A 16302-nucleotide genomic window follows, 5' to 3' on the forward strand; every position below is an offset into this window, starting at 1 on the left:
AGCCCGAGGCCGGTGCGGGCGCGGAGGGGCAGCGGCGGGGCGCCGGCGACCAGCCCGAGACGCGCTCCGTGTGCAGCAGCCGCAGCAGCAGCAGCGGCAGCGGCGAAAGGCGCGCCGGACACCAGCACCAGCACCATCAGCCCATCTGCAAGATCTGCTTCCAGGGCGCCGAGCAGGTGAGGCCCGCGGGACCCGGGGCGAGGGGCGGCAGCCGGCCGGCGGGCCGCGCGGATCTGCCCGCCCGGGAGCTGGGGCGGAGATTTCAGGACCGCGGACAGCGCAGCGCCTCCCGTTCCTCTCCGGGAGATTTGCGGTCCCGCCTCCTGAAACGCAGACCCGGTGTGTTCCCCTTCTCTCACCACTAAGCCAGGGACAACGTCCAAGTGGCGAATATAGGACTAATTTGCACTTTTTCCTCCCTACCTGGATTTGCAGTTAATGTTCTTAAGGTGCGTGAATTCTAACTGTAAACCCCTAAGTATCTCTTGTGAATTACTCCAGGGGTCTTGGTTCACGCTTAGAAACCAACGTAGGATATAAATTGAAGTCCTTTTTCGGTTAGTGCATCCTCAGAAGGGTAATCTGAGAATAAAACCTGGAGGTAGGTCACAATTTAAAAAAAGCAAGGTCCTTTCTTATTGCAAATTATGGTGATCAGATCTCAGGGATGCGGTACTACTTGTGCTACCTTTCTTACAAAAGAAACGGAAAGTATGTTGGAAATAAAGCTGTTTAGCCAACCACGTACTTTACTGTGTTCGAAGCAGAATTCTAAAAGTATAAACACCGCCAGAGGGACATGCAAACTAATATGACAGTAATCATGCAGAAGAAAGACTAATATTATCGCTTACTGAATGTGTGGTCTGAGAAAACATTAGGTTCAATATTTTTAAAAGTAAGGAAATTGCATAAGAATATGTAGGCTTTCAGGAATATAGTGCCCTCAGTCAATATTTATGATGCTACATTTAGACAAAATAAAAGCGTAATGCTATTGCAAGCTGCTTTCTGGAATGCCATGCACTTCTTCTTTAGCAATGATTAAGAATAACTGCAGAGGAAATGCATCTGACCATCCACTTAAAAGTTATTACAGAGATTTAATAGTGCAGCTTTCCCCCAAGGGTATTGGGAGCTATATCTTGCAGACATTTTGTATGTTGGGAGAACATTTATGTCATAACTCTAAGCAATATCTTTGAAATAGTTTTAAGATGTTAGTTTGATTCCCATCAGAGGTATAAAATTTTAATTTGATTTTCTGGGATAGAGCTTGATGGTTGAATCCTTCTGGATAAATGGCTTGAAAGAAAAGAAAGCAGGCCCTGCATTTCTAAAGAGAGGGCGGATCTTCACGCGGAGGTGTTCTCTCTCCAGGGTGAACTGTTAAACCCCTGCCGGTGTGATGGGTCTGTTCGGTACACACATCAGCTGTGCCTCTTAAAGTGGATTAGTGAGCGTGGCTCTTGGACCTGCGAGCTCTGCTGCTACAGATACCACGTCATAGCCATTAAAATGAAGCAGCCTTGCCAGGTAACCGCGCACCTTTGTTTTGTGAACGTGCATGCACTTGAATGCAGCTGTGACTCAGGACGTTTGCTTATGCTATTCCAAAACATTTGAGGCTGATTATATTAAAACCAAGATTTAGAATTTGTAGTGATTGCGCTTCAAGAAAGCCATGATGTTTTATCTGAGAAACTCAAGTTTGAATCAAAAGTTTTCCTTAATAACTTATTTACTGATGCACCTGTACCCGGTTTTGTGTTTAAAGGAGCAAGTTGCTAAAAGGCTATATACCACATTCAAATCTATTTTGTTAATTAGGAATGTTACCAATTTGTTTTAATAATGTTTTGAGCTCTATGTATGGAAAACAGATGTAGATAAAGTCATTTAGAAAATTTAGTTGAACCTGTTAGTTAAGATCTAATTTTTCTCAATTCAACCACCGCCTCTTCCCCTTTTGAGAAAGGATTTTACTTTATAGTTCAGGCTGGCCTTGAACTCACTACGTAGCCCAGGTTGGCCTCAAACTCATGATGATATTCATGCTTCAGTCTCTGAATGCTGGCATCTTAGGGTGAGCCACCCCCCTGGCTTAGCTTTCTTTTTCATATGAGGTTTTTTTTTCCATTGTTACATTTTGGCTACTTTCCTATTTTGCTGTATCCAACCTTAGAGTGGACACAGCGCCAACAGCCACTTTTAGCATTACTATTAAAATTGTATGTATTGATAAACTTTTGTGTAAAGCCACACAATACACTAAGCCACAAACCCACAAATGTCCTGAAAAATCAGCTTGATTCCTCTTAATTTCTCTTGGGAATTGATTCAGGAGTTTTGCATAGGCTGGTAGAACATAAAGTGGGAAGTGTGGCATCTTTTAAAAAAGTAGAATTATGTGTAATCCAGAAAAACTGTTAGCAAGATGGGGCCAAAACTAAGGAGGCATAAAAGAAAAGGTTCAGAACACTGGGACAAAGGCTACAAGGAAGGAAAAGGAAGAGGGGATTGAAGAGTCAAGGAATAACATAGATCAAAACTGGGGTTCCTTATTTCTGTCTATATTACCAGATTTAGTTTGTATTAAGTAATAGAACATATAAAATCATAACGCTTGCAGGAAGAACCTGGAAGCTGATTTATTTATTACATTAATAATTTAGATTTCATAGTTTTAAATTTATGCATCCTTCCTATGGTTTGCAGCTAATTATCATTTTTGATAATTACCATTTAAAGCATAATTAGCAAGCGTGAAATGAAAATATGAAATTCTTCAAGCTAACCTTAGGCCTATGAATTATTTGGAAATAGGATGCATAACTAATGTGGACGAGTGATCTCATCATGCCAAAGATAGATGCCAACATGACACATTGTCCCAGAACCCCTAAATGATGGAACTGTTCAAGTATCAGCTTATGATCCTCCATAACTATCTTGAAACACAGATGGAAGCATAGCCCGAGCTCAGGATGTGGTTAATGTAACTGTGCCAATCACAATTTTATGAATAGAATATATGTGAAGGTAGAAGAAGGGAGAGTTTTGTTGCTCCAGCAAAGAGTCTAATGAGACAGTCAGCTCAAAAGCTGAAACAAAGCATTTTGAAAGCTCTAACTGTGGATATATGTTATATTAATTATATTAATCTGGATATAATATATATTAGTTCAGTGAATATGACTAATTTTGAAGTAAGTAGAGATAGACCTTTGATAAACACTCGAAAATGAAAAGAAAACCTTGGCCAAAATAGTACTTGCTAATTGTAATTCCATAAAAGAAGAATTGGCTATTACTATCTTTTGGCCCATTAGAAATTCAATAGTTAAACAAAAGCAGTTCTTCAAACTGTGTGTAACAGGATCCTCATCCTCCACCCACAAAAGAACCGAAATCTACAAACTAACCTGACATTACTGACACTCATAGGTTTCATTTTGTTGTGACGTGTAAGTGCCATGATCTGTAACTCGGTCTGACTTTTTCAGAGAGCTGTGAAAATGGTATCTAGAAACAAGCCTCATTTGAATGTGATGACAGCTGACATTACTGCGAGATGCTTTGGCTGCCCGTGGCTCCCCACTATTGATAGGGCATGCACTCCCGATGGGCAGAAATCACTGGCAGAGTTTCCAGAGAATGGGTTCTTCTCCTTCACAGGAATGTGTTCTGAAATGAAGGCCGGTTCCTTGAGCACCGCTTCTGGATGACCGACAGCCTCCGCCCGGCTCTGAGCTTTAGCTTCCTCCTGTGCTGGAGTGTGGCCAGCTGAAGTTAGTATTTACTATGTTCCTATTTCTGCAGCATGGTCGAGGTTGACTTCCACATGGTGCAGAATCAAGCAGCGTATTTATAGCCCTCTCTTCCCTTTCCGTGCTCCAAGTGTGCTCCTAAGGATAGAGCCACTCCTGAGCTGCAAGCAGGTGGCCCCTTGCATGTGGAACAGAATGCAAAATAACTAGTATGAGGAGAGGGCTCTGAGTGAGCTTTCACTCTGTGCCAGGCACTAAGTGCTGTACATCTATGGATACCAATATTTAATCTTCATAACAAATCAGTGGGGTGAGAAATATTTTCTCTATTTTACACAAAGGAAAACTGAAGCACTGCAAAGTTCAGCTGCTTCTATGAAGTAGAAGTTTGTGGCACGACACAAAGCCAGGACACAGACAGTGCACCTGGCCCAGGCTCCAGGGTCTCAGCCTTTGTGTCAGAGCGCATCCTTCTCATTACTTTCTTGCTATTTTGGTGTTTCTGGTTCTGTCCTGACTTGTTAGGTAAGAAGTTGTTTTGGCCTGGATCTCTAAGCGAGTTTGGAAAGCGAGTGTTTGCCACATAACAACCCACCTCAGTGCTTAGTGGTTTAAACACCAACTGCCGCTTAGTGCCCGGGAGTCTGTGTGCTGGCTGAGGTCATCTGGGAGGTTCTTTCCACCTGTGGTATCACCTGGCGCCTCAATCCAGGGTGGCGCCTTCCTTTGTCCTATTCTTGGGGCTGCTGTACTGCCTTATTTCTTCAGCATGTGGGTGGAGGCCGCAGACCCTTTCGGGCCCAACCTTGGGAGGAGCATGGTCTCAGGGCTGATGTAATTTTGTGAGAACAAATCACAGGAACCATTCTGATTCACAAGAAGGGGAAATAGATACCACCTCTGACCCTTCTTTCAAAGGGGTCACCCATCTTTCACTCATTGTAGGAGAGAACTTCTGAGACGGCTCTGCATACTTGCGCTGGTCTCTATTTTGCCCTTATCTGGTCCAGATGGATGAGCACCCATCCACATAGCTTCTCTCCTTGGGCTCAGAACCAAAGGAAACTTTTACAAAGTATGGAAGACAGAGTCAAGCAATAATTAATGCCTGCTGCATGTCCAGAAGCACTTTCAAAAGTGTTTTTCCCATGGTGTCCCTTGGTGCTCACTGGGGGTGGGGGCCGGCATGGGGGGTGGCGCCAAGGGAAGGAGCCAGGAAGCAGGAGTCAGTGTGGGAAACACTCTGCCTAGTCTTGCACCTTAGCTTGACTTGTTTTTCTTGAGGAGATTAGAATGGTTTGAGAATTGGGGCCCAGGGCTTCCCATCTCATTGGGTTTCAGTGATGCACACCAGTATGACGTGGGAGAAGGCAGCAGACATACCCTCTGTGACATATTTAAATCTTAATTGCCACATCATTAGCAGTGAGAGTTAACATGTGAGGCAGTTAAAATGCGTTCACCTTCCCACCTACTTGTGGAATACATTGTATTAATTAACATATCTGAGATGTATATTAATGATGTCTTAAATGTGAGAATCTGTTTGGAACCTCACAGCACAGAACACTCTGAAGTTAGTGCATGAAGGAGAATGTGGGATCGAATTTACTTTGAAATATTGGTGACATTATAGCTTCATTAAGCTGTGCTTCAGTTCATGAGTACAGCACTTTCAGTATTTTTCTAAGATCTATGGATCTTTTTTTTTTTAATTTTTTATTTATTTATGTGTGTGTGTGTGTGTGTGGCCAGCTCAGCCCACCAGGGGGCGGGGCTGGCTGGCATGTGGTGCTGGGGGATTGAACCGCGGTCCCTGTGCTTTGCTAAGCTTGTTCTAAGTAGGTGCTTTAGACCACTGAGCCATCTCACCAGCCCCAGATCTATGGATCTTTGAGGAAATAACATGTATTAAATGGATATTGTATGGGAAATGTTAAATTTGTTATAAAAATCAGACTGTACTGCCCTCAAGTAGAAAGAAGGATGCACTTGGAAAGAGCAGCAAGCTACTCCGTGTGTGGATGAGCTATTCCACACGTGGATGAGCTACTCCGTAGGTGGATGAGCTAATCTGTACGTGGATGAGCTACTTAAGCTCTGTGCCTCACTCTCATATCTTTAAAAAAGACCAGGATAATGGTACTGCCCATTGTTTTGTGGATTTGATACATAACTATACGTGAAGCGCTTGGATCAGCGCCTGGCATAGAGTGTGGGCCGCACTGCTTCAGGTCCGAAGCACGATGCCCTGCGCAGTCTGCGAAGAGCGAAGGACTTCCAGCTGCCTCCCGCCCTGCTCAGAGGTCATCCAATTTCCTTGGAACTCTCATCCTTAATGCAAAGTTAATGAGTCCTCTTTTCTATGTCGTTCCTTCTCAGGTTTAATTTTAATTGACAAAAATAATAATGATACAGTTTTAGGGTCCAAGATGCTTCAGCACACACTTCCATTATGGAATGATTAAATCAGGCCAGATAGCTTATTTATTACCTCAAGAATCTGCCTTTTCTTAGTGGTTAGAGCAGCTCTTTTAACCATCTTGAAGTCTACAAACTGTTACTAACTGTAGTCATCATGTTGGCTAACAGCGCGAGAACCTAGTCCTCCTGGCTACCTAAGCTTTGTTCTGATTGGCCGGCGGCTTCTCTTTCCTGCCCCTTACCCCCACCCTGTCCTCCTACCCTCTCCATAGTGGATTCGACTTTGGGTAGACTTCACGTGGTGAGACCATGTGCCTGAGTCTGGCTGCGTGGGTTATCCTCAACTTAGCATATCGTCCTCGAGCTTCGTTCTGATTGACACAAATGACAGAATTTTCTCTTCTTGATTTTATTTTCTGTTTCTCTTAAAGTTGAGTCATCTTCCTCTGTGTTTATATACTATATTTTTTCATCCATTGATAGACCAGTTGTTTTCATATCTTTGCTATTATGAATCCAACATCATTCTTTTTTCTTAGATTTTTAACTTTTGCTTTTAGGGAAACCCATCTCAGGTTCTGACCAAATTAGTTATCATAAATAATTAATCAACCCTTTTCTTTAAAGCAGGTGTAGCGAGCTTTAACGATACCAGTACATGTGAACATACTTACCTTCCAAATGCCCTTTACTCTGGCTCCTGCTTGTGCCTCATTGGAGTCTTCCCATAATTGAAGTTATAAGGGGCTTTGCAGTGAGGCCACACTCAGGACACTGCTCCTCAGGTCAGGAAGCCATCGTCCCACTATCCGTGGGCATGTCCTCTGCTGGATGTGCTGTGCAGGGCTGGCCAGGAGGCAGGAGGTGGGAGAACTGCAGAGAATCGTGACGCGGTCGTGACTGAGCATCTTGAAGTAAATCATGGTGTCTACAGACTTCCCTTCCTCCTCCTCTGCTACTCAGAGCACCAGAGGAATGGGATAGTGGTGTCTAACTTGACTGGGAGGGGATGGAGACTTCAGCGTGGACCATGCACCTTTGCGGGTGTAGGCAGGCCTCTAACCATTTTTATTTGCCGGTAACATTTTTATGTGCCTTTCCTTACTACTTTGTCTTTAAACATTAACAATGGTCAATGGGTCTTCTCACAGCAGTAAGATGATTAAAAAGTCTCTTAGAAAGGAAAGGTAACATGAGACTATTTTTCATTTTTATCCATATTCTTATCTTAATACCCCAAGATTCATCATAATAGCAAGAAATTTGGAACCAGCTGAGTTTGTTCTGCTTATTATCTTAGTTACTTTTCTCTCTTTGCTGAGACAAAATATCCAGTGCCTAAAATTAAGGAAGGAAAGATTCATTTAGCTAAGTTTGTAGAAATTTCAGTCCCTTATCAGCTGGGGCCTTGCAAGGCCTACTGGCCTGGTGGAGGGGGGTGTGTGTGACAGTTCATGGCAGCTGGGGACGTGGAAGATGCCAAAAACAACAAGAACAAAAACCTGAAAGCAAGCCATTCCCCCTCCCTTATACGGCATGTGGCCACCCACCCTAGGGAGGGCGTAGCACTTAGACCACCGATCCAGCACAAGACAGTGAACCATGCACCAAGTCTAGATCTGGCCAGCTGCCTCAGAAAACTTGCCCCTCTTGACCGATGAGGCTTTGGGGCGGGGCATCCAGACACAATCCGTAGCCATGACCTTTCTTAGGCAGAGTCTGATCCTATTTGTAAAGCGCTTATAGAACTTTGATTAACTTTTTGAGGACTCTGTAGTCACTGTTTTCCTAAATGGGCTATGAAAGAAACATTCATACCTTGAGAGCTGGTTGTGAGTGTGACCGAGCTGTTGCACGTACGGGAGGCGATCATCATCATTGTGGCTGAGTGAGGTTCTGAATTCATTGAGAGAACGTGGGCGTCAGAACGACAGCAGCACTGCGCAGAGTCATTGTAAATCATGCCAGTCCTTTGCATTATCTGGCTTTAAAATGCCCATATGCATGACCTTGTGTTGTGGTGAGCTCCCACTGGGCTCTTCCTCTGTTGGCCTCACTACCATTTGCTCTAGGTGCAATGGCGAACAGCAAGCTGAGGGGAGATTTTCCATGACTTAGCCTGAATACTGGAAAAACTGTGTTCGGATTTAACTTCAGGGTACATGGTGGCATACCTTACAAGTGACTAAAGAGGTCAAACAAAGACTATGTCATGGCACCATTTCTTGTCCTTAGAAATAGTTTTTGTTTCATTTGCTTATTCGTTTGCAGAACTCATGAATCTGCATTTGATTCACTCAAGATTGATGATTCTCTACTGGATAAAATCTGTAAATTAGATTTTGTTTGTACCTGAGCCATCTTGTTTACTGTATAGGTTGGTACATACAGGGATTTTACAATGTTCCCAATGCCAGATGGTTCTCAGACTGGAGGGAATCAGGTAGAGCACATTCTGGCTTTGTGCTATGGTGCTTTTTACTTTTCTAGAACATGGCTTGGGGACAACTGGATCATAAGAATAATATTCCAGAACATTCTTCTTCCAACACATTGGCTTTTCTAGCTCTTTTTAAAGTATATTTCCCCTTGGACACATCTCTTTCTTTCTCTCTTTGCTTCTTAATCCTGCTGCCTGCTGGTGAGAAAACCTCTTCCTGAACAGAAATGCCATGGGTCACAGCAGCTTGGGGTGGCAGAAACAGTTGGCAGCCCAGCAGGTGGACTGGGAGCATTGCCTCGTGAAAATCTGAAGGGACATTATCTTAGCTTGCTCAGGGTTTGTAGGCTCACAGTGCAAACTGTTAAGCACACAATGAGTGGGACAAGTTCTAGAACAAATCACGTGGCAGCTCAGTGTTGCCTGAAATTCATCCCCTTGGTCATATTCTGGGCACTCAGTGGATATCATGCATGAATAAATGAAAGTGAATGAATGAATGAGTGAAGGCATACGTGAATGCCTTAGTGAAGTGCCTGGACTCACAGAGGTCGTGTTACACCTGCGGTGAGGATACACATCTGAAAGTAGACAAATAGTGTTCACTATTCATACTTGTATATTTGCCGTCTTCTGGCTACTAATTTTCAACTTGTATTTAAGTTGATCTAGTAATACAATTCAAGAACTGCCTGGGCAAATCCATTCAGTTTTTCATACTGCAGGAGAAAGTCTTAAAAATAATAGAGGGATTTATTTTTTAAAACTACGACTTTTTTTTTTTTTTTTTAAGCTCCCAGTGAGACATATCTGCTCTTTTCAAAACATAAAATGTCATGGAAAGGGACCCAGTGAATGCAGAATTATCCCTCTGTGACACATTTGTTTTCTTGAGTTGTCACTGGTTGAAGGGCTTCTTGTAGCATTTATTCCAGGAGTTTGGATAATTTGCTGTAAGTTTCACTGTGTGATAGTGGATATAGACGCACCCCTAAGAATGCTGGCTGGATGCAGGGTTTTGGTGTGAAATCTGCCACCTGGCTGAAAACAAGGGGGGATGGCTTTGTGATAAGTGGTTTTTGTAGTTGTAATGTGGCTTCAAAAATGATCTTCTGGTGGCGAATCCCGCACTGCTCCAGGGAGATCCAGCGAGGAAGAGGCTGCCTCGTGCGTGCCCACTTCGTGCTTTGTCTTGGCATGTGGCTGAGCTTTAATGTGACTGGTGCCTCACTGCGGAGATCGGAACAAAGGAAACGGCCTCCTTCTATTTTCGGACCTTGTAGAGTGGAGCGGAATGACTTGCAGGCACCACGAGAGCACATCCGACCCCTCTAGAGCGGCAGGGAACGGGCCGATGAGTGGATGATCACCCGCAATTACCAGTAAATGGACAGCGGCTCAGAGGCCTCTGCCAAGAAAAACCGTTTTGTGGCTGGAATTTTCTGTATCCTTAGGTATTTGACCATGCCCTCCGCGTTAGCATAGCTCGTCGTTTGACAGCTGTTCCACGTGATTGAGCCAAATGGACTCTGGTAGAAGTAGAGGTGGACTGGGAACAGTTGCATGAAAGGACATGAACAAAAAAAACAAACCCCCAAACGCCCAAACCTAGGAGATTTCCGTACAGGTGAAGACAGCCAGGGATGTACTGCAGACACATCCGTATTCCAGCCCCCCCTTAGGTGCAACACGCAGTGAAAACTTCCATGTTTGTGTCTCTCTAGTTAGTCCATTTTGACTCTGGATAGCCGAGTAATGGCTTCTTCTTTGACTAATCAAGTCTCATTGCCTTAATGCGCTTCTCGGTTCCGCATCTCTCTTTGGTGTGCTAGCGGTGTGTGCTGGCCAAGATCTCAGCCTGGGCCCCAGTGGCCCGCCTCACCCACGTCTGCTCTTCTAGGCCCCCCTGGGCTTCCCTCTGTTATGTACGGTCCTGCGTTCGCACCAGATGTCATCTTCCCACTCAGCTTGTGCCGTGACACTGAGCTACAAAATAGTTCAAATGAGCAAGGAGCTATTTCAAGTAATTCACACAGGCCTGTCTTGTTTTTTTTTTTTTCAGCTTGTTGAAAAAGGTTTTAGGGAGGCTAGCATCCCTCGTGAGTATCAGGGGGATTTTATTTATATGCTTAGGAAGGAATATTCCAAGAGCTACAGGAAATACCTGCCCCTTGTGCTCGCTCGCCCACGCCCTCTGCTGGCATTAACTTCAGCTCATCATGCTGGAAGATGCCTCATAATCATGTAAGCAGATTCTGTACATTAAGAAACATGAAGGAAATAAAACTCTTAGAGTAGAGAAGAGTGCAGGATTCGCCAGGCTTGTAGTGGATATCCGGTGAATATTTTTCTTACCCTTCTTCCTTGTTTTTCTTCCGGTTTTGAGTTTGTCTTGCTCTCATCTTTGCATGGGTACAAGGAGATGGGTGCTGCCAGTCGGACCGCCAGTGCCTTGCAGAGAGAGACGGCAGAGTAGCGAGTGGGGGGGCAGCGTCCATCCACACACTATCCCGCAGGACCACGCAGGCCCCACCTCACCCCAAGAGCCAAAGCAATTTGGAAGGAAAGCACCCTTTGGTCTCCTCCCTTGCAATCTTCTGCTGTCACTCAGGGTGGACACTGGGACCCCTTGTCCCGCCTTGCGTTAAAGCCACTTTCTGATTTGGACAAATCTTAGTAATTTGAGTGGCTGAAAGAAGTAAACAAACAACTCCAAACGAAAAACCAAACACATCAGCCAACCCCGAAGGCTTAGACTAACAAGACTACAGCTATCTTCTAAAATTTGTTGGGGAGCTCTTGGTTACCCGGTTCTGTGGCTGGAGTGAAGCAGTGTTAAGACTCTGAAACATTTTTGAGTAATTTGGTGTCTCCTTCTCTGACCCACCACTGTTGATATGGGAGACAACATCTTACAGAAAAGGCAGCTTGGAAAGAGGATATGCTGCTTTATTTTGGACATGATTAAATTCTTATTGAAGTACACCTTATGGGAGAAGACAGCAGCTTTTCCTGACATTTTCGGTATGGCCGGTCTTGCTGTCAGCTCATAAGGCATGTTGGGAGATTACTGATATAGCAGAGGTTAGAGGTGGATCAGTATGTGTTTTTGTTCTGGAAAATGATTTTACTCATGGACCAGGAGTAACCTCAAAATACTTGATCTTTTAGTTTCTACAGTAAACTATAGGACAGGGATACAGTTCAGTGGCACAGTGCCTGCCTGGAAAATTCATGGTCCTGAGTTCGGTTCCCAATGCAAAAATAATTGACAATAGACTATACTGTGTTACTGCTTATGTTTTCATTATTCAATGAATTAATCATGGCTAGGTAGTGGCCACTGTTCTAAGATGTTGTTCTGGGGTGTTTTTAGACAGATTAACAATTGAATCCGTAAATTGAATAATGGCTTGGGATTTGCTGTCCATCCACTTATTTATGTATCCATTTAAACATTCAGTGAGTATTTATTTAATGACCTACTAGGTATCAAACACTACTGTAGACACTAAAGATGACAAGAGTAAAGGAAAAAGTGAAATTTTGGCCCTCAGTTCAGATAGACTGGAAAGACTATTATAACTAGAAATTTCAAATACATTAGTGAGTTAGTGATCAAAGCTAAGGAAAAATTCACAAAAGGGGCACATAACGTGGAAATATAGTGTTCCAGTTTTAGGCAGCTGGGATAGGAAAGTGTGCAGTACACAATTTTTATTGGGTTGACAACATTTTTCTCATGTGCAGCCATTTAGGAATAGAGTATGCTGGTGATTATGTACCATAATTGGTTTTCTTAAGAACATTTCATGTATGGTTTTAGTTTTCTATCAGTGAATTGAGAAGGTCAGTATGTGTAGCCTGTAGTTCTACAGGGTCTCGCTGCAGAGATCAGACTCATAGTGATTGTCCTGTTTTTTAGCCTGCCAGGCACTGGGATTACAGGCGCGTGCCACCACATCCAGTCTTGTATCAATGTATTAAAATCTTTGGTAGATGTTCAGTTTCTCTTTTGCAGTATGGGGGATTGAACTCAGGACCTTGCGTTGGACAGGCAGGCACTTAGGCTGCTGAGCTGTCTCCCCAGCCCTCTTAATCTGTTTTGATATCTAGTGTACTACAGTGAAGAGTGAGGGCACCAGTTTTGGAGCACTGCAATTAGGCGGATGTTGAGGGACAAAGAACAGGGAAAGCATATTTTGGATTTGAAGAAACACAGATGCTTACTTTACTCCTCCTGTGTCATTTAAAACATTTCATTATGTTGCCACATTCAAGGTACTATAGAACTATGAGAGTATTAGGATTTTAAATAAAATTTGCATATGTGACAAATTACATCTACATATGATTATAATTATTTTTATGCATATGGTGATAATGAGTAAAAAAAATTAATTTTAGACCTATTCGCTCCAGAGATAAAAACAAGTTTTCTGTTGAAGAACAGTTTTCTGAGATGGGTGGTTTTGAAGAGAGGCTCTGTCATCGCACTGAATGTCATCCTGAAACCCAGCTATTTGGAGAATGGATGTTTGAGGCTGTAATTTTCAAGATAATATAATTGGGAGATATTGAAGTGGCTCATACAGGATTTGGCCACCGTGAAAGACATGCACCGGCTTAAAGAGTGGAAATGACTTTTTATATTGCTCTGAGAACTACAAATTGATATATGGGCTTCCAAAATCCACTTGGAAATAAATGGGTCCCATTTATCAGTGCAGTGGTATGCTGGGTAGCCTATTTTTCTGAATTTCTGGCATTGACAGGAAATGTGAATATAAAGGAGTTTTAAAAATGAAGATTCCTTCTTCAGAAAACTGAGTGATCCGGAGGCATTTTGCCTGTAGCTTATTGGTCCTTAGTCAATGAAAACAGAATAATCATTTTCCTAAATTTGGTGAGTGAAGTCATCCGTAACTTGAGACCTTTAGTTCTTAAAGGCCATAAACATTAATGGGTCAGGAAGAATCTTTTATGCAGAAAGAGTGACTGACTTCTAGGAGAGCGAGATGTTTAACAGGAAGTAGGGGAGCGTTGGCAGGCACGGGGCCCTCCACGGAGCCCTTGCCCAGGAGTCCTGCGTCTGCGGATTGCTTCTGTAGTTCATTAGTTTAAATAATCTGTTGAAAACTTTAAACCTTTCAAAATAAGCCCAATAGTTCGTGCGGCTTGTGCAGCGGGGCTCGAGTCCACGGCCCCGCCCCCGCTTGATGCTTCAGGAGGAGCATCACTGTGTAACTCTGCCCTCTAGCGTCTCCCAGGAGCTGCGGTTCAGTTCTTGGAACTTGAGGCATGACGTCAGGTTGAGCAAAGGTGTTTCCACACTTTCCCCATCTTAGCTGAAAATGAACTTGACCCAGATTCCATTTATTTAAGAAAGATTTGTCACTTTTTTTTTTAACCTTGTTTGAACAAATGTGTTTTTCCTACTTGATTAGATTTTGATTTAATTAAAATGTGCTGTGTTTTCTTTATCCCACTTTGCAGTTTGGGGGAACTACTCTTCACTCTGTTCAGGAATAGCTGCTTCTTAAATAGTTTAAAAACATAAAGCATGTGAGCTCAAGAATGTTGGACTCTCTTAAACTTGTGTAGGAGTGCATTCAAAGTGTGATGAACAATTGTATATCTGAGTTCAATAAGTTCAAGCGGAAGATATTTTAGAATATCTAATGATCTCTGTCAAAATATATGTATGTCTCTTTTATGGATTTGGTACAGGACCTCACTGTGCAGCTTGGACTTGTAGCGGCCCTCCTGTGTCAGCTGCCCCGGAGCTGGGAGTACAGGAGCGGTCCTCCTGTGTCCTCACCTGGTCTTGGGGGCCGGCTCAGTGCGCCTGGGGGCGGGGCTGGCACAGCATGTGGTCCCTGCGCTTGCCTAGCAGGTGCTCAGTCTGCTGAGCTATCCTGCTGACCTTTTGTATGTATGTCTTGACAATCAAATATTTTATATGTTTTTGTGAACACAACTCAGACCTCCCTGAGGAGCATCTCACTTAGACTTACATGTATGAGAGCAGCTAGCCCCCATCATCAGGGAAGTTCTGTTATTTGCAAGAGAAGCAGCGATGGTATTTTAGATTCTTTTGACTTTGAATTTTCAAAGAAGGCATTTTATTTTGCTTCAGGCAATATTTTTAAAGAGAATTAGATGAAAACCCATTTTCATCATATAAAACTTATGAACTGTATTTGAAAATGAGGTTTTTAATTACTACTGATTGTTTTACTAATAGCAAGCCAGCTTGCTTGAGGGAGGAATTTTTCCAAGCAGCTTAAGTTCTTAGTTAATAACCAGAGAACATTAATTAAACAGTAACTGCTGAGGTACCATCTCCTCAGGCTCCAACCATCTCCTCAGGCTCTGTTATTGGTGGATTATGGGCAATGATTCTGTCAGGGGTGTTGTTACTTCCCAGGAATGCCTCCGTACCCTGAAAGTGACAAATAAATAAAAGAGTAACAAATAATTTTCTTCCTAAATGGGCAATATAATTTTATTTCAAAACCACATGGCACTTCAAAAGTATTTATAATTCGTATCAGACAAATATTTGTCTGGAAGCATATGCATATCTTTTTAGATCAATGAGGCCAGAATTACTCTGGATAATACAGAAATTGGGACTGAACATATATAGGGAATGACATACAAACAGCTGTTAAAAATTTGGTTTGTAGTGCTGTTCCTTATTCATTGACTCGTTCATATATCAAGAAGTCCCAGGCTGGCCTGATGCTCAGTGGACTAAAGCCCCTGTTTAGACAGGCACAGGGACTGGGGTTTGATCCCTGGCCTGCCGTGCCAGCCCTGCCCCCCAGGGCACACTGAGACGGGACTGAGACTGGGCATGGTGGTGCACGCCTGCAATCCCAGCGCTTGGGAGGCTGGGAACAGGAGGATCACTACTAGTCCCATCTGTGTAGTGAGACACTGTAGACCCTGTACTAAATACATAAACAAACAAAAGCAAACAAATGAAAAAAACCCAAGAAGTTCCTGAAAGCATGACAACAGGTCGAAGGAATGTTGTGTCCCTTTGGGGAACAGCATTTCAACTCCTTGGTTTACCAGGGTGTCTGGGTGGAGTGAGGTCAGGCAGGACCAACTTTAGGAGGACAGAACTTCTGTTAGATGGTGGCATGTCTGTAATGTTGATTAAACTTCAGTTGTTTATGTGACTTTTAAGCTAGACCATTGGATTTTAGTGTTGTTAGGTACATTTTTATGTATGTCTTTATTTAAAAATTGTTTTACACAAAGATTGTCTATTTTGCCATGTTCAACATGATATTTTAAAGAGTGTGTACATCGTGGAGTGGCCACGTCAAGCCCGTGGACATGTGCACGACCTCATGTTCTTATCTTCTGTCATGGTGGGAGCACAGCGTGGGCTCCTGAGCGGGGTTTGGGACTGCACTGTGCTGCGGCCAGCATGTGCACCTCGCGTCTCTTGCCTGCACTCTTCTTTGTTGAAATTGAACCCCGGTTAACATAATGTCCTCCTGATTCATCCACATTGTTCCAAATGAAGAAATTCCTTTTTTTTTTTGTATTTTAGGGAAGGGTCTACAGGGTGTCAGGGTCTCACTACTAGATCAGACTCTTCGTGATCCACCTGTTTACAGCCTCCCAAGAGCTGGGATTACAGGTGCA

General features: G+C 43.3%; 1 protein-coding gene across 1 annotated transcript in view; it reads left to right on the plus strand.

Annotated features, from left to right (window-relative positions):
* The first annotated feature begins 6 nt into the window (after positions 1-6).
* Positions 7-16302, plus strand: part of March11 (membrane associated ring-CH-type finger 11) — a 120508-nt gene continuing 104212 nt past the window's right edge. The window contains exons 1-2 of the mRNA XM_023704930.1: positions 7-176; positions 1381-1536. Of these exons, the coding sequence (XP_023560698.1) occupies positions 1519-1536 (18 nt within the window). The 5' untranslated portion in view covers positions 7-176; positions 1381-1518. The remainder of the gene's footprint in view (positions 177-1380; positions 1537-16302) is intronic.

The sequence above is a fragment of the Octodon degus genome, unplaced genomic scaffold (assembly GCF_000260255.1).
Source record: "Octodon degus isolate 3935 unplaced genomic scaffold, OctDeg1.0 scaffold00207, whole genome shotgun sequence".
Taxonomy (NCBI): domain Eukaryota; kingdom Metazoa; phylum Chordata; class Mammalia; order Rodentia; family Octodontidae; genus Octodon; species Octodon degus.